The 19,703-nt window shown below is 41.7% G+C and overlaps 1 protein-coding gene across 2 annotated transcripts in view; it reads right to left on the minus strand.

Annotated features, from left to right (window-relative positions):
• The window catches only part of GPR180 (G protein-coupled receptor 180), a 32,943-nt gene extending 16,734 nt beyond the window's left edge, over positions 1–16,209 (minus strand). The window contains exons 1-4 of one of the 2 annotated variants that reach the window (XM_080660665.1): positions 15,947–16,168; positions 14,638–14,756; positions 12,932–13,090; positions 5,242–5,442 (exon numbers count right to left, since the gene is read on the minus strand). In XM_080660665.1, the coding sequence (XP_080516791.1) occupies positions 5,242–5,442; positions 12,932–13,090; positions 14,638–14,683 (406 nt within the window). In that variant the 5' untranslated portion in view covers positions 14,684–14,756; positions 15,947–16,168. Of the gene's footprint in view, positions 1–5,241; positions 5,443–12,931; positions 13,091–14,637; positions 14,757–15,946 lie in introns of both variants that reach the window. The other variant, XM_080660664.1, reaches the window with a different exon arrangement.
• Positions 16,210–19,703: the final 3,494 nt, after the last annotated feature.

Genomic DNA, 19,703 nt, shown 5'->3' on the forward strand with positions numbered 1-19,703 from the left:
TTCAGCTCCAACTAAAATGATAGGAGATGGGAGACAAGAGGGTAAGAGAAGGGAAGAGAGTCATTGGGTCACAGGCAGCACCTGGGACACTCTTGCCTACCCATGATGCTTGCTCTCTCTGAGGTACAGGGTCCATCCTGCCCTCAAGTGTCTCAAGATATATCCTAACTAGAGGCCCGGTGCATGAATTCGTGCATGGGTGGGGTCCGGCCGCCCCACCTGATGGGGGCCTATCTGGGGGGAGGGGTCGTGGGCAGTTTGCCGGCTAGGCCAGCCGGGGGTGGCGGGTGGGCCGATCTGGCCCCAGATCAGGCTGGTTGGCTGCCGTACTGCGTGTCATAGCCACTGGTCATTCCGCCATTCCAGTAGCTGGGCTTTTATATATATAGACTAGAGACCCGGTGCACGAAATTTATGCATGGGGTGTTGGGGGTCCCTCAGCCTGGCCTGAATCCTCTCCAATCCGGGACCCCTCAGGGGATGTCCGACTGCTGGTCATGCCCTAGAGCCCTCCCGCAGTCCCTCCCCGGCTGGCCAATCTCCCATGTCCCTCCCTGACCCTGATCGTGCACTGGTGGGGACCCTCAGCCTGGCCTGTACGCTCTCACAATCCAGGACCATTTGGGAGATGTCAGAGAGTTGGTTTCGGCCTGATCCTGCAGGTCAGGCCGAGGGACCCCACTGGTGCACAAATTAGTGCACTGGGCCTCTAGTGAAAAATAAATGCCAACATCTTTTAGAAAGATAAAAGAAATGGTAGCATTGCCTTAACTTCTAATAGTACTCTACAATTGTTAGTGTAGGTAGCTAGATATTAATAAAGGAAGGAAGCAAAGGGAATCAGACATCAAGTCTAATAAACTAGAGAGCTGAATCAGACAATAAATCTGCTTCATTAGGGAGCTACAGCTTCATACACTCTCCAGGGGACCACTGCTTCCTCTATACTCAGGACCTAACAGGCAGGAAGGATCTTTTAGTCCTTAGATTACTGAGGAAGAGATAAAATAGCAGGAAAAATTCCTCTACTGGGCAGTAGAAGCCAAGATGGCACAGGGAGAGGTCCCTCCACTTTCAGTCTAACATCTAACAAAGACAATCTTTATCTTTCTCTCTCTCTCTCTCTCTCTCTCTCTCTCTCTTTTTCTCGCACACTCTCGCCCCATGGTTTCTCTCACATGTTCTCCCTCCATAGCAGTCATGTGGCCCTAGCAGCCAGAAGCTGTGGAACTCCAAGCATTAGCCTGCCACAGCACCAGCCCAAGTACAGCCAGGAACAGACTAAGCTAGCTGAATAAGGTCAGAGGCTAAACTGCAGTAAACTGCAGCATGGCAAAATTTTTGGACACTGGCCTTTGTTCTGGGCCTGATGGAGACAAGGCTGGTCATATTCCACAGTGGGTCGGATGGAGATGACACCCCAGGAACCTGGGGGTTGCTTTCCATTTCAACCCCAATAAATCTTACAACACCACCTCAACCTCCCATGGGTGGATCCCTAAAACAGCTTTTCTTATTTCTACTGGCAACACAATGATCCAAACTACCATTAAGTAAAGTTTAACCTTTAGGTTAATTTGCATTCAAAACAACTTGAGTAGCTTACCCTTATGTAATTTCCTTTACACAAAAAACTTTCAGAATTAACTATTTTAAAACATTTAGCATTTCATTTTGTCACTATATAGATAGTGACAAAAGATATTTTTCAGACCAAAAGATATTTTTAAAAAAGTTGTTCTCTTCATACATTTACTTGTAACCTGTTGTCCTTAACACATGCTCCTTGAGTTGCTTTTCTGTGGCAATTTATATTTTGAACTAAACAATCAGTTTTGTATAACGTAGCCTCAACTCCTGTTCTACCTCCACCCATCCAACTTGATGGCCAATGAGATGTAATGGGATTAAATTTTTCTCTAAGCAGATTGACGCTTCCGAATGGCTAATGAACTCATGAATCTTATTTTCTTTGACAGATGGCCTACAGGTCTTAGTTTTCATTCTGACATGTTAATTTACAAATCTATTAGGATACTTTCTGGCATGTCTATCATGAATCACAAGAAATCATTTCTGTTTGGGCTAAGTATCTCACTTCAGTAGTACCATACAATCAACCTAAAATTTTGATGAAAAATTTAATGGGAGTACACCTAATTTTGGAAAGCATTATAAACTTTGATCATTCTTAAAATGGTTGAAAGCTCCAATAAATACAATCTTTAAATCTGCTCAAACAACCTAGTAAAAGGATAGTCATACAAAGTAGTCATTAAGTTTCTAATTTCAGTTACTTAACTTATTAATATTTTTCTGTTTATAAAAATAATGCTGAGAAACCAAGATGGCGGCATAGGTAAACACCTGAACTTGCTGCCTCACACAACCACTTCAAAACTACAACTAAAAGACAAAACGGACATCATCCAGAACCACAGGAAGGCTGGCTGAGTGGAAATTCTACAACTAGAAGGAAAGAGAAAAGCACACTGAGATCCAGAGGAGCTGTGAAAGTAAAGTGCAGAGGTGCGGAAGGCAGAGGTACAGAGGCGCGCATGCGGAGAGGGCTGGCAACTGAGTACGCGGCTGGCTTTTTCAATCCACAGGGAAACACAGCTCCTGACTACTCTGAACTCCAGTTCCAGCGAGACTCTGGGGACCCAGACTCATACAGGGAGAAACTGGACTGTCTGGCATTGGGCAGAACTCGAGGGCGGCTTCTCTCAGAGGTGCTTGCAGCAATTACCGAGGGACACTGAGACCCAGGGGCCTCTTAGGGCAGGGCTGATGGGAAGCCATTGCTGTTTGCTCCACCCTGAGACCCCGCCCCACTCAAGCTGTTTGCATATGAATGGCCTGGTCCTTTGAAATCTAAAATTACCTAACAAACTGCAGCTGAGTCAGAGAGACCCAGAACATCCAAAAGAAGGCCCAAGGCCCCACAACAGCTTGCATTGCTTCACAGCTGGGCCTCATCTGGACACCTCCAAAACCCAAACAAAGAAGAGGAATCTGTAGATCTCTCCGTAGCTCCTGCTGGGTGGCCTCAGGCGGAGGCTAAATTAGCACCTCCTTGGAGATCCAAGACGCAGTGTACCCAGTGGTCAGAGTGGGACCATCCAGATTACAACTCCTCAAATCCATAAGGGACACACTCAGGGGGCAGACTCAGTGAGCACCAAAGCCCCACTAAAGCAAGTCTTGCCTCATAAGGGTGTCTCCAGCACAGAAGTTCTCCCTTCATATACACAGCTGATCCTCACAGCCAATTGGCCTGGAGGTCAGTTCCTCCCAGTGATACCAACAACAATCAAGGCTTAACTTCAACAAGACTGTGCTCATAGCCCACAAAGGGGTTCACCAAGAGTGTCCACCTCAGGTAACTGGGGAGGCTGAGCCACTGGGCCCTATAGGACACCTAGCACACAAAGCCACTCTATCAACAGGGAAGCAGCCAAAATGCAGAGACAAAGAAACAGGTCACAAATGAAAGAAATGGAGGATATAGAGTTCAAAACCACAGTTATAAGGTTTTTCAAGAATTTTCTAGAAACCGCTGATAAATTTAGTGAGACCCTCAAGGATATGAAAAAGGACCAACTAGAAATTAAGCATACACTGGCTGAAATAAAGAATAATATACAGAGATCCAACAGCAGACTAGAGGATTGAAAGAATCAAGTCAAAGATTTGAAATACAAAGAAGCAAAAAACACCCAACTGGAAAAGCAAAAGGAAAAAAAAATCCAAAAATATGAAGATAGTGTAAGGAGCCTCTGGGACAACTTCAAGCGTACCAACAACCGAATTATGGGGTGCGAGAAGAAGAGAAAGAGCAAGATACTGAAAACCTATTTGAAGAAATAATGACAGAAAACTTCCCCTACCTGGTGAAAGAAATAGACTTACAAGTCCAGGAAGCGCACAGAACCCCAAACAAAAGGAATCCAAAGAGGACCACACCAAGACACATCATAATTAAAATGCCAAGAGCAAAAGACAAAAAGAGAATATTAAAAGCAGTAAGAGAAAAACAGTTAGTTACCTACAAGGGAGCACCCATATGATTGTCAGCTGATTTCACAATAGAAACTATGCAGGCCAGATGGGAGTGGCAAGAAATATTCAAAGTGATGAATAGCAAGAACCTACAACCAAGATTACTCTACCCAGCAAAGCTATCATTCAGAATTGAAGGTCAGATAAAGAGCTTCACAGATAAGAAACAACTAAAGGAGTTCATCACCGACAAACCAGTATTATATGAAATGCTGAAAGGTATTTTTTTTTAATATATTTTATTGATTTTTTTACAGAGAGGAAGGGAGAGGGATAGAGAGTTAGAAACATCGATGAGAGAGAAACATCAATCAGCTGCCTCCTGCACACCCCCTACTGGGTACGTGCCTGCAACCAAAGTACATGCCCTTGACTGGAATCGAACCTGGGACCCTTGAGTCCGCAGGCCGACGCTCTATCCACTGAGCCACACTGGCCAGGGCTGAAAGGTATTCTTTAAGAAGAGGAAGGAGAAAAAGGTAAAGATAAAAATTATGAACAACAAATACATATCTATCAACAAGTGAATCTAAAAATCAAGTGAATAAAAAAATCTGATGAACAGAATAAACTGGTGAATATAATAGAATCAGGGGCATAGAAAGGGAGTGGACTGACAATCCTTGGGGGGAAAGGGGTGTGGGGGGTGCCGGAAGAGACTGGACAAAAATCATACACCTATGGATGAGGACAGTGGTGGAGGGCGGGGGGGTAAAGGCATGGGGTGGGGTCAGAACCATATGGAGGGGAGCTATGGGGCGGGGGAAGAAAAACAACTGTAATAATCTGAACAATAAAGATTTATTAAAAAAATAATAAAATATTTGCAACATAAATAAATAATGCTAGGTTATCACTTTTAAAAGATTTAGAATATATAGGATAAAATAAAATTCTAAATTTCTACCACTTAACATATGGTAATAACCTGTTAATATTCTGTACTTCTTTTCTACATTTCCTAACATACTTCAAGTAATACAATATAAAATTTAGTGTTTTGCTTTTTTAACTTAATAGCATACCAATTAAAATGCTATAAGAAGATTCATTTAATCATTTCTCTACTATTAGACACGTAAGTTTTTAATTTTTAATATCTAAAAACATAAAAAAATTTGTGCATACTGCTAGATCTTTTTCTGTATTTATGACATATATTTAAATGCATATTCTTACCAGATTCTCCAGCACTAAAATGATCAAGTGGATTCCCTTCAGCATCTGGGTTTAGTAACATCATTTCAAATGGTATATCTTCCACTTGAGAATTCTCATTGTCATCTTTGCATGTATACTTGTCTGCATAAAATACGTGCCATGTTTGTGGATACGGAATCTGGGATACTGTCAGATTATGTTCAGTCTGATTCATGGTCACTTTAAAGAGAAAGAAGATAGCACATTCAAAGCAAAACTCTCACATGTATTTGTTTGAAGTTAAAATTTTCTTTTTTTTTTAAAAAGGTTTTTTTGTTTTATATTTTTATTGATTTGATTTCAAAGAGGAAGGGAGAAGGAGAAAGAGAAACATCAATGATGAGAGAGAATCACTGATCAACTGCCTCCTGCATGCCCCCTACTGGGGATCAAGCCCCAAACCTGGGCATGTGCCCTGACCTGGAATTGAACCACAATCTCCCAGTTCATAGGTTGAAGCTCAACCACTGAGCCACACCAGTCAGACCTCTTGTTTAATTCTTATAGCCTTAGAAATTCAAACCTTGTTGTAGTATTGGCATATGGTCTGTATATCATGAAGCAGAGAAAAATAATGTATCTTAACCAAAGGAATCACTATGATAGTACTATATAACACCACAAATGAGTAGAATGGTTTTGCTGAAACTCTGATTTTTAATTTTAAATGTTTCAAAATTTTCAAGTATGTTAGTGACATTAAAATTTTTAAATTAAATTTATTGGGGTGACGTGGGTTAATAAGATTATATAGGCTTCACATGCACATGATCTTAACATTGATTAATAAGATTATATAGGTTTCTATGATACATGATCTGTATATTGCACTGTGGTAAAATATAAAAAAAACAAAGTTACAATTTGAACGATTTTTAAGTGTTCAATTCTGTGGCATTAAATACATTCAAAATGCTGTATAACCACCACAATGACATTTTTGAAAACTACTGATTTGAGTTAAATTTAAAAGGAAACATTTAACTTAGAAAATCATATCTAGTAACTATGACTGACAAATACCTTCAAAAGATTTTCCAAAATCTTTTTCTAATTGTCAATTCTTAAAAAAGGCACTAAAAGCAAAAAAAAAAAAAAAAAAAAAAAAAAAGAAGGAGAAGAAGAAGAAGAAGAAATTATAAGAATTATAAATCACTAGCAGTGATTCTGAGTTATTACACTGGGTCAGGTCTATATAGTGGTGGGAGAGGGGACTCATGAATGTTAGCATCACACAAAGCTGTACTTGATCCTGGCTCCAATACTTACCTTCCATGTGACCTTGGGCAAATTACATAAGCAATGACTCACTTTCTTCAGCTGTAAAACGAAGGTAATACTTAGAGCAAAGAGCTGATGTAAGGACCAAATTATATGTCACTTGGCATGGTATCTGTCATATGATCGTTGCTGAATAAAGGTTTATTCTCCTTTTCCTTTCTTTAAAACAGGATGGTTACACTAACAAGCGGTTCTCAATCCAGGGTAATCCTGTTCCCTTCCAGGGAATCTGAAAATGTGTAGGGACAGTTTTATTGTTGTAATAGTTGAGAAGATACTTAGAGGGGGCTATGCTAAGCCTCATGCAATCCAAAGTAAAGTCTCACAAAATAGGCCTGTTCCTCCCAAAATACCAATAGAACTCCCTTTGAGAAACACTAAGTGATGTTTAAGATCCCTTCTCAATTCAAATCTATGATTCTGACCTAAGACGCACTTACTAACACCATCACAAAGTTAAAGGAGAGTAGTGTCTCACACACTATGTATAAGAGCAAGTCTTAGCCCTACTACTTAACAACATATGACTCAGCAAATAAATTACTTAACCTCTCTAAATTTGTTTTTCGGTAGTACAATTAAGATACCTGCCCCAGCTAGCGCAGATTCTTGAGAGGAGCAAATGAGACAGTATATGAAAATGCTATGTAAAGAGTCTGATTCTGTACAAAGTCAAGTATTCTTAAAATTTAGAATTATCATAGGCCTGATTCCTAACTCTAGACTTCCTGCACAGCATGCCAACTACAAAGCAAATGTAACAAAGTATTAACAATTACTGAATCTAAGCAAAGGATGTACAAGTGGTGGTTGTACTTACTTTCAACTTTTCTGAATGACTGAAAATGTTCCTAATAAAAAATTGGAAAAACGTTATTTTTTCATAAGGTTGTCTTTATAAGTGAAATCCTGATGCATCTAGTCAGGATTCAAATTTTGAGGACTTGGACTTTATAATTGGGGATTTTATTAATAGCAGTTAAAATGGACAAGATGATTTTATCAACAATACTACAGCATTGTTTTTCTGGCTATCTAAATTTAGCTGACATTTATACTGTTGTTGTTTTTTGACTATACAGCTGCTGGAAAATGTAACAGAGACTCTGATTTCTGTTAAATATTTAAAGACCTTTAGTAAGAATTCAATATATAATCAATACATGACTCGCCAGCCCATGTGGCTCAGTGGTTGAGCACTGATCTATGAACAAAGAGGTCACAGTTCAATTCTGGTCAGGGCACATCTCCAGTGTAGGGCATGCAGGAGGCAGCTTATCAACGATTTTCTCTCATCATTGATGTTTCTATCTCTCTCTCCCTCTTCCTTCCTCTCTGAAATCAACAAAATACATTTAAAAAATAAATACATACATACATGGCTCAGAAATAAGGTTTTAGAAATATACAGCTTGCAATTACATAATTTGGACCTCATTATATAAAAGCTCTGCAATGTTGCTGTTCTATTTATCACTTTATATAAAGGAGAGTAGTGTCTCACAAACTACCTTTAGGTTAATTTGCGTTCAAAACAACTTGAGTAGCTTACCCTTATGTAATTTCCTCTTAGATAAAACAATATAAAAATTAGCCATTATATTTTCACCAATATACTTTTTAATGTTTCATTTTAAATTATGCAGACTTACATCATATTAAAATAAGAGTGTGTTACAGCCTCAACTTGTTGTCTTGTTGCCTTTTTCAGCAAGTCTGGGAAACAAGCCTTTTGACAAAACTGTATATTCATTGTTTTTGAGACAAAAGACTACAGAACAGCACACATGTTCTATGCTGATGTAATCAGTACCTCAAATATTAACAAAACTTGAATTGCAGAGAATAATGTTATATGGCTAATTATAATAAAAGGCTAATACACAAATTGACCGAATGGAGGAATGACTGGTCGCTAGGAGGTGCAGTGACCACCAGGGGGCAGATGCTCAATGCAGAAGCTGCCCCCTGGTGGTCAGTGCGCTCCCACAGGGGCAGCACCCTCAGCCAGAAGCTGGGCTCACGGCTTGCAGCGGCAGTGGCAGGAGCCTCTCCCGCCTCCGTGGCAGCACGGACTGCGAGAGGGCACAGGCCAGGCTGAGGAACCCCCCCTGGCCCCCGAGTGCATGAATATTACAAAAGGAAATTAATACTGTTAACAGAAATACACAGAATATACTAAAACTTTTAAAGGAATTATAAACATGACAAATATACAAAAGAAAATATATGCACATGATATACAATACATTATTGAATACTAGTGAACCAGTGCACGAAATTCGTGCACATTAAAAGGGGATTAATTAGAGGAAATAATTTAATATTGCTATTTGCCCTTTCTCTATAACAGAAGTGTCAGAGATGAAAGAAAATTAGTAAAATGTATATAAAAACCTTCCTCCTGTCAGAGTCTGGGGCTCACCACAGGACCCAGAGTCAAGTCCTCGGCCACCCACATGCGCCTCAAAATCGTTTGAGACCCAGACCCGGCCGCCCCCCCACCCCACTGGGCTAGATCCAGACCTGGCCAGTCCCACCCTTGTCAAGCCCCTTCGGGCAGGGGATGTAGCCTCAGGTCCCCTGGCCCAGCACCGGGAGGGAGGCACAGCCTCAGGTCCCCTGTCAAACCCTACCAGCAGGGGGGGTGCAGCCTCAGGTCCCCCGTTAAGCCCCGCTGGGCAGAGGGTGTGGCCTGAGTTCCCGCGACCCAGCACTGGGGGTGCACCTTGAGCTCCCCTGTCAAGCCCTGCTGGGTGGGGGGAGTGGCCTAAGGTCCCCCGGCCTGGCGCTGGGGCAGGGGGAGCAGCCTGAGGTCCCCTAGCCCAGCACCAGGACAGGAAGCGCACCTTGGGGTCCCCTGTCAAGCCCTGCCTGGTGTGGGGTGCGGCCTGAGATCTCCTGTCAAGCCCTGCCGGGTGGGGGACACAGCCTGAGGTCTCCTGTCAAGCCCCACGGCGGGGGCGGGGGAGGGTGTAGCCTCAGGTCCCTGCTGATTGCTCGTTAAGGCTCCTTATGGGAACTTGGCCTCAGCTGTGGGTGCAGCCATCTTTGTGACGGAGTGATGGTTAATTAGCATATTCCCTCTTTATTAGATAGGATGTTTTATATGCAAAATTATATTTAGCTCTTCTAATCTGACAGTAAATTATTCTTAATCTCCTTGCTAAATTTTTTTACATAAACTTATTTTCAGTGCTTTTAAATGTCTTGTTTGCTTGCTTTAAGACCTACAAAATATTTTATCATTTTTAAAGCTGATGTTTTACGGCATTACTAAAAGAGAACAAAGGAAGACTGAAAACTAATTTCTCAAACATTCATTTGGGCAAATGTATGTATACTCAACTGACAAGCCACATTTGACAATAGGGGATTTTTCAAATCTGCTAGTCTTTTCATTGTTCACAGCAGCAGTAAGGTTTTACACAAGCATTAGGAATAGTTAATGAACTCATAACTAAGTAGGTGAAAGACTATTAATTCTTAAAATCTCATTAATGGCCGAAAAATAAGAATCATTTCTACGATAAATTATTTTAAAATGTAGTACTATTACACTGACATGAATTTAAGGATATACTTTTTGTTTCAGTGCACCAATGCTCCTAAACAATAACACTAATATATATATAAGTTAGAGAACATACATTTTCTTACAACTCGGCTTTTGTTATTGGAAAAAGAACTGATGAAATAAGTAGAAAGTGATTTATGTCTCATTAGTACTTAATTTACTTCAGGACCCAAAATTTAACAAAACAATGTTCTTCCTCAAAAATTCCTGTTTCTTGAGATCTTCTGTTCCAATAATTCCAAAGAATACTCTTGTACTCAAGCGAGTGGGAAATTGAAAGGGAAAATAAAAAAAGAAACAACAGCAAGAGGTTTTATAAGTTACAGCCCTATGTATATGTAACTCCATCCTAAAGAATTATAATTAGAATCACAGCATTTTAGGAGTTTCAGAAACCTTAGAAAAAACTAGTCCAGCTTCTTTGTTGAACAGATAAGTGTGGCTCAAAGTAAAAGTGCAAGTCACTAGCAGTGATTCTCCATTTAGCAGTCTTTCCATTGTACCATACTGTCTTCCTGTATAACTAAGTTCTGTGACTGAAGGCATATTATGACTGATACAAAAATTATGCTTTTGCAAGTGTATATAGTATGTGGTATAATACTGGCCATATGATATAAGGAAACAACTCCTTCCTACAGCTCAAAGCTTTAAACTACCTGGTAAGTTTTTATTGGAGAAAGAAAAAGACTTTGAGGTATCCAATACAAAGTAAATCACCTACCAACCAAAAAAACCCTCAAGCACTAAGCTCTATGATAATTCACCCTACAAATATTTAGTAAACACTTATTACTCAGCACTAGAGAATCCTGAATTCTCATTCTCACAGTACCACATAACTAACATCCATAATACTTATCACAGTTGCAGTATCACATTTACAATGATGTGATTCTTTCCTGTCACCCCCTAGCCTTATGGACTCAAGTGTGTCAGTATTTTGGTCCCTGATTTATCACTAGTGCCTAGCATAATACATGAAACAATTGAAGTGCTCAGTGAATGAATGAATGAATGAATGAATGAATGAATGAATAGACCAAAAGAGCACTGGTACTCTTACTGATTTCTTTTATAACAAATAAATAAAATGAAAAGTGGCAACTATAATAAGTACTGTAGGGAAAACAAGAGGCTATAAAAACTCAAGTGTTAACTTAGAGGAGGGAGGAGCCAAAGAAGGGAGAAAATAACAAGAGGAAAGCCTATACAAAAGTCCAGAATAACACTAAAATTAAACAAGCACTACAAATAAAATGAGGCAGGAGGGGGCATTACTGTGAAATGAAGCTGGTGGGGAGGGGCCGGTAAGCAATGGCCAGACTATGATGGAGGGGCAGGTAAGCAATGGCCAGACAGAGAAGGATCAGCATGGCTGCAGTGACCAGGCAGGAGGCTACTGCAACAGTATAGGCAAGAGATTATGACAACCTGGAATAATATGGTAGAGGTGGAGATGAAGAAAATTAGATGAATTCAAGAGATATTCGGAAAGGGGAGTATTGGAAAACTCCTTGGTTTCCAGCTTGTGTCCAAGATGGATGGTGGGGCCAGTTCCTACAACCGGGAATACTGGAAGAGGACCCGGTTTGGATGGGCAAGGACTATTTATACATATGTGGAACATTCAGGTGAGCAAACCAGTGTGTGTGTGTGTGTGTGTGTGTGTGTGTGTGTGTGTGTGTGTGTATATATATATATATATATATATATATAAAAGACAACTGATAATGAGCATTTGTACGAATTTCTCAGGTAAGTTCTGAAATTCAGGGTTGAGGTATCTAACTTTATATAACTGTCTCTCCTTAAGTCATTCAGACTTCTGCAGCATACTGTCAATGTCATCTGACAAATCTCAATAAAAGATCCCCACAATGGGTGTCAAGGACTGGAGACTTCTACTCTTATCCCTATTCTGGCTCGCTGCCCTGTGAGGGAACCAGAGAGCTGCTAAGGCTAGGAAGACTGGGTGTTTAGAAATGGCCAGTGTTTTACTTGACTAGACTAAAAGAAGAGTCAGAGATCCATCAATATGGAAAACAGGATAGAGAAAACATAGGGGAGAAAAGGGAAGAGAGATAATTTCCATTTTTTCTCATGGAGGCTTCATATTCCTAATGAAATGGGTAGAATGGGACATGCTTGTCATTTCTATATTAAAAAGTGTGTTCGCACTCTGGATGGCTAACACCCTAATGCATGAGATAGTGTTGATGAGAATGGAAGAGCTCAAGGATACAGATAACTAGAATAAAAGCAGTACCTCTCTAGAGGCAAACCTAAAGGTTTACAAATGATGTGGTACTGGTACATCCTAAAATGACATACTGTGTCACCACATGACGAGGTCCTATGTTCCAATAACATGTTGCAAAACAGCATCACTTGGGTCAAATTAATACAATTAACTGAGATAATACCTGTTTAGTGCTTAGCTCAGTGCTGGCATATAGTAACTATTCAACAAATGTTATAATTCACTCTGTGCTGCTACTGGATGAAAATATATCTGCAACATTAGTATGAATAATGTGACCTGTAAGAAGTCTGAATGAAGGAAAAAATATGTCCTTATAAGTTATTTGGATATATTTTCAAAAATGTTGAATGATAAAGGGGAAAAAAGGCATTCTATCTTTTAATCAAGGAAAAGGTCAGTTTCCTTAAACTAGTTTGAAACTTACTGAAGTAACACCACAGTGTAATGTGTGCTTGTCATGAAACATCCTGGTATGCAAACACTACATTTACCATTAAGGAGGAAAAAAACATACCCAATAATCAAATAAAAAAGGATATACTCACTTGTCAACTGAGCTTTGGATAATTTTTCACTACAACTATAACCATTACTGTTTTCCTGCAGCTTTAGCCATTCCTGGGCTGGGAATAGGTGGAGTTTAGCTTCTTTTCCAACAGCTACTGCTATATTGTTGACTCTGACACACAGAAGAGCATGATCACCTGGACATTGAGACAAAAATTATCAACTAGTTTGGTCTTGTGCAAAAGCAAGATAGTAGGACAACTCACTTCTACTTATCAAAGTGGGAATTTAAAGAACACAATTTTTCTTAAATCTCATTAACTAGGTAGATAACATTAGAATGAACATCCCATTCAGATGCACGTCAAGAGATTATGCACATTAATTATCCAAATCAATGTGTGGCCTTTCCTTATACTTCAGCTAACTGATGACATTTCATTGAATAAACAACATTTGCTGTATGTGGATCTTCACTGTAATAGAGTTTGTGCCTCATTTTACAACCACTCCACATCTTTAACATCTGTTCATAAAGTATCTATAGAAATTTCCTAAGTTTCTTTTGTTTTTCAATATAACATGGCTGTATAATATTGAGTTATACTTCTTAAATGTTTGTTTTTGTTTTTTTTCCCCCAGTGAGGAAGAGATATAGAAACATCAATGATGAGAGAGAATCACTGATCGGCTCCCTCCTGCACACCCCCTATTGGGGATCACACCCTCAACCTGGGAATGTGCCCTGACGGGGAATTGAACCCTGACCTCCTGGTTCATAGGTCAATGCTCAACCACTGAGCTGTGCTGGACAGGGAATTGAATTATACTTTTAATGTAAAAAAGTAAGCATAGATAATAGCAAGAAAGTTTAAATAAATGAGTTTTGGGGTAGACATTTTATACCTGACAAAATTTGACATGTGACTTTTACAATAGAACTTTCAGAATAGGTTGTAAGACTACTATAGAATGAGTATGGTTGTACACATCAGCTACATTTAAGGCCCAAAAATAAATGTAAAAAAAATAGATGCTCCTATGGAAATGGACTCTAGGTGAGAAGTAAATCAGGAGACTGATTTTTTTCATTTTAAAATTATCTTATTGTTTTTACTTTTGTTATAATTATCATTTTGACTAGACATTTTAAGTAAATTTAAATGTATTGTATGTGTCAAAGAATGTGTAAGTCTCCTATATAAATTGATTACATTATAAATTATAAAAAGTTAAGAATGACTTTAAGATCCTATTAACACCTTAAATTGCATTCTGAATCAGAGTTCATCATTTCAGTATAGTTGTGGTATTATTTTATTAAACTTGCATTAAATGAAAATTGCAATTACACACACACACACAAAAGGGGGGCAGGGGGAGAGAGGGAGAGTGTTAAAATACTTGGATCACTCTATTCCGCAAGCTTTCTTGAGAAATCTGGACTTACTACATATGTTTCTCCTGTTTACCAGGTAATCATCATGACTGTCTAAGTCTTGCTTCTAGACATGGGTAATAACCCATGTCATAGCTTCCATACGTTCTACACCTTCCAGCACTGTCCAGATTGTGCCATTTATTGTAGTGATATTGTTATCATTGTCAAACTCAAAGTTGATTAAGAAACTTAAAATGTTATCTAAAAAGTAAAATTCTGGCCTTAGCAGGTTTGGCTAAGTGGATAGAGCGTCAGCCTGTGGAGGAAAGGGTCCTGGGTTCGATTCTCGTCAAGGGCACATACCTTGGTTGCAGGCTCCTCCCCTGCAGGGGCCCTGGTCAGGGCTCATGCAGGAGGCAACCAATCAATGTGCTTCTCTCACATCGATGTTTCTCTGTTTTTCCCTCTCTCTTCCACTTTCCCTAAAAAACAATGGAAAAATATCCTCAGATGAGGATTAACAACAAAAATAAATAAATAAAATAAAACTCTGTTTCTAGAGTTTCTATTTTATTCACCCAAGATCTATTCCACATTGGATTTTGGAAAACTGGGTTGCATCTCCTTTTCTCAGCTATTTTGAAAACTTTGGGTTTAAAAAAAAAAAATTCCCTGCCTTTAACCACCAATTCTGTAACTTTCCAATACTTTAAATTGCTCTCCCACACAAAATAGCTTTTCATTTCTATTATCGTCTCTTGAGAATCATCTCTAGGATATTCTTATTTTTAACTCTAAAGACTATGTAAACCAAGGATCCTAGCCCCATCAAGGCAAATGATTATTTAAAATATAGTAGTAGTCAAATTAAGAGTACCAAGAGTGTGTACCAAGAAAAATCTTGTGGGTACAAATGACTATGGTAAAAATTAGGATAAATTGTAAATTCATTCATTGTTGACTTACTGATTTTTGAAGGAGACCAGAAGATAAGAATCGAACGCAGTTCCGATTTCAGACGGGCCAGAGAGGATACAAATTATGAAGCTCCCAGGACACACATGCATTTGTCAACGTAATTCTAGGCCTAGTGATTCATAGTTAATCTACTCCTTTAGTAGCAGAGTAACTAAACTGTTCTAGCAATGGTGACAACTAGATTACCAGGTGTTTTATTTGGTTTCCAAAACCTCTTCGTTGTAAGTAGTTTTTATCGAATTGATCTTAATAACAAACCCAAGAAATCTACGTTCTGGGGTTTAAACTCACACAAAATTACATTGCCTTAGTGTATATAACCAGATTGAGCCAGAAGTGAGCAACTGATGCTTCTTTGAGGGAAGGATCTCGAAAAATGCAGCAGGCGTGTCATCTTACTACGTTTGTATGGGAGGGTCGGAGAAACGATCTTTTAAGTGCAGAATACAACCACCAAGCGGGGAGCGGGTGCTAACGAGGGTGTAGGGAGCAGTAATAGTCGGGGTCGCAATAAACGCCTCCCCCGATTCCGCTGAGCTGCGGTAAGAGGAGGGCTGTGGGCGACGCTGCGAGTCCAGGTGAGCTGGGTGAAGTTCCCCGCCTGGCCACTCGGGGCCAGGATCCCCGCGCCAGCCGGGGGCGCGGCCCGCGGGATGTCCGCTGCCTTCATCCCGCTCCCCGCCCCCGCACCTACCATGGAACTCGAAGTGGCCGATGCTCTGGCCCTGAGCGTCTCGGGCCGCGGCGCTGCTGAAGCTGCCCCGCAGCGTCTTACCCTGGCTGCCGGGCGGCCACCAGCAGCAGGCGAGGGCCACTGCCAGCAGCTGCAGCACCCCCATCCCGGCCCGCTGCCCGGCACCCACCCGCGGCCGCTAACCACCAGAGGCTCCCAGTCCCACGTCGACAGCTGGGGAAGGGGGAGGAAAGAGCCGGACAGGCGCCGCCGACTAGCCAGGGGATTAACAACCAATGAAGAGGGCGCCTCGACACGAGCCAGGGACATCCACCAATCAGAGGCTGAAGTGGGCGGGACGTGCAGATGAGTGCGCCCCATCACTTCCCAGCCTGTGGGCTAGTTCCCGCCTTTTTTTATGGAGAGTTAGGAGGATGTTGCTTCAGGTTACGGAAAAATTATTGGCCGGGTTGTCCACTGCGCATGCGTGGAATTGCGGGCTGGGGCTGGAGGTTTTGCAGAGGCCTGCGGGACAGCAAACCCAGGCAGCACCATTTCTGATGAAGGGAGGGAAACTCCCACAAAGCCCTGGGTGCCAGTGCAGCCTTTTGGACGTTTCCACTTTAATGTCTCAAAGATATTACTTTACAGTCCAATCGACTTTGTTTTTCCTCCAAAGTTTTTTGTCTTCCTGAATTACATCATCTTCCAGCAGGCCAGACAGTTGGGAATTACAGCGACCCTCCACCCCTTACATGCGTACATCCAGTCGACTCAATTCAACATATATTTATTAAGGTGTCTTCCGGGTGGTGATGGTAGGAAGCAGCAGCCCCTATCCTCTCCAGCCATCATAATATCTTTTTACTTGCCCTATGGCAACTGACCTGCTGCACCAGTCTTAATTTTCTCCAATTGGCTACAACATAGCCCATTTCTAGAGCCACAGAAAGTTTTGGGAAATGCAATTACTTTCCTTCAAAAGTTCTCAGTTGCTCTTGGTACACAATCCACTCTTTAGAATATGGTTTTCGAGTATCTCAAATTTCCATCTCTGGTCTCTTTTATCTCCATCCTTACCAAGCCATGGTCAGTTCGCTGAACACTCTTAAGTTCTCACTTCCAGGCCTAGAGCATTTGCTGATCCCTCTGGCTGGATTACTATTCAATTCCACATCACCTTCCTTTTTCTACTTTACTCTTCTTCCCCAAGGCTCTTTTTGAAGCCTTTCTCAAACTGTCAACTCTGTGTTAGATGCCCCTAGAACAGGAATCCCCTACTTCCCTGCCCAGGCACTTACCATCTATAATAATAAAAGCATAATATGCTAATTAGACCGGACGTCCTTCTGGATGACCATCCGGATGAAGCTGGGGCTACGAGGGAAGCCCGGGTCCCGGTTGCCTGCCGGTGGCTGGAGGGAAGCCCAGGTCCCAGGTGCCAGAGGGAAGCCGGTGCCAGCAGCTGGGGGGAAGGAAGGCCTATTCTTGCACGAGTTTTGTGCATTGGGCCTCTAGTAAGGTATAAATGTTTATAGTAAAATTATTTCATGAATAAATGTATATAAATTATTTTCATTCGACAACCAACTTTATTACATATTAGCAAGTTCTCACAATGGACCTCACCTTTTAGGAAAAGAAACCTTGGGGGAACACTTCCTATCATATCGCCAGCATTTTTTGGTATCTCTGGCAGACCAGGAATAAACTGGAGGTATTATGAGATTTAAGAAAATTACATTATATTTTAATTTGAAAGACACCCAGGCAGCTTAGAAAAAGATAGTCAAAATTATCCTATCTAATAAAGAGGGAATATGCTAATGAACCATCACTCCGTCAGAAAGATGGCTGCACCCACAGCTGAGGCCAAGTTCCCATAAGGAGCCTTAACAAGCAATCAGCAGGGACCTGGGGCTTGACAGGGGACCTCAGGCTGGCAGGGCTTGACAGGGGACCTCAGGCCACACCCCCCACCCAGTGGGGCTTGACGGGAGACCTCAAGGTGCGCTTCCCGTCCTGGTGCTGGGCTAGGGGACCTCAGGCTGCGCCAGGCCGGGGGAACCTCAGGCCATGCTCCCCACCAGGTGGGGCTTGACAGGGGATTTCAGGCCACGCACCCCACCCTGGCACTGAGCCAGGGGACCTGAGGCTGTGCCCCCTGCCTGGTGGGGCTTGGCAGGGGACCTCAAGGTGCACCCCCAGTGCTGGGTCGGGGGAACTCAGGCCGAGCCCCCTGCCCAGGGGGGACCTGAGGCTGCACCCCCCTGCCGATGGGGCTTGACAGGGGACCTGAGGCTGTTCCCCCCTCCCGGTGCAGGGCCGGGGGACCTGAGGCTGCGCCCCCCCCCTGCCTGGCGGGGCTTGACAGGGGATCTCAGGCCATGTCCCACACCTGGTGGGGCTTGACGGGGGACCTCAAGGCATGTCCCCCCACCCAGTCTGGGCTGGGGGACCTCAGGCCATACCCGCCAACCTGGCGCCAGGCCTGGGGACCTGAGGCTACGTTCCCTGCCCAGTGGGGCTTGACAAGGGTGGGACTGGCCAGGTCTGGATCTATCCCCATAAAGGGGGGAGGGGTAGCCGGGTCTGGGTCTCACGCGATTTTGAGGCGCATGTGGGTGGGCGGGGACTTGACTCTGGGTCCCATGGTGTGCCCCAGACTCTGACAGGAGGAAGGTTTTCATATACATTTCACTAATTTTCTTTCATCTCTGACACTTCTATTATAGAGAAAGGGCAAATAGCAATATTAAATTATTTCCTCTAATTAATCCCCTTTTAATGTGCACGAATTTCGTCACCAGGCCACTAGTGAAATAAAAATGTAAGCCCTCATTTTCTCCTTTCCCTTGCCTATACCTAATACCCAAAGATAATCCATATTAATAGTTTAAGGTGGATCCTTTCAGACATGCATTTGTAAATATATGTGGTATTTGCAAATCAAGAAGATGAATCAAACTGGTCCTGAAAATTAAACCAGAATATGGATCTTGAATGCTGTGAGACCTCTTTTTCTGTCTCTTGTCTTTCTTCTTTTTGTTATCAACTTTGTTTTTCCCTCTCACTAAAGACAGGCTTTTTGATTCCTCAGTTCATTTGAATGAATATGGCCAAGAGCAAGTCCAAAATCTGTAGGTCCTTAGAGTTTAACCAGACTATCCAAGAACCTTAGTCAATTCCAGATCCCAGGAAGAGGCTTCAATGGGCCTAGGGTGAGTCAGATGCCCTTTCTGGGGCCTGCAAGGAGGGGGTCAACTTGGGGCGATGATAAAGGGTGGGGGAGTCTGGTCATATAAAACTATAAGTATCCACAATGAGTTTGTTCCTCATTCCATGTTGGTACATTATTTTAAAAGACTGTATATCAGCCCATTGGATTTTAAAAGTACAACAGTATTAGTAGGCATTTACATTGTATCTAGTTTTTCATTACTAAGAGCAATATAGCAATGAACATACTTGTGTTTTCCTGAAATTACCTATATTATACATCATAGAATTTGAGGACCATAGGATATGTACATTTGAATTTGCCCACCAAAATGTTGTAGTAACAAATGACACCTCTAAATATACTGGGTATTCCCATTCTTTTTAGGCTCTGCCAATACATTGTTAAAAAAAAACAACAACCAAAACCTATAGATTTTTATTCACCTATCCTATCTAATAAAAGAGTAATGTGCAAATTGACCATCACTCCAACACACAAGATGGCTGCCCCCATGTGGACACAAGATGGCCACGACAAGATGGCCAGCAGGGGAGG

This window comes from Plecotus auritus, assembly GCF_963455305.1.
Source record: "Plecotus auritus genome assembly, chromosome: 3".
Classification (NCBI taxonomy): Eukaryota; Metazoa; Chordata; class Mammalia; order Chiroptera; family Vespertilionidae; genus Plecotus; species Plecotus auritus.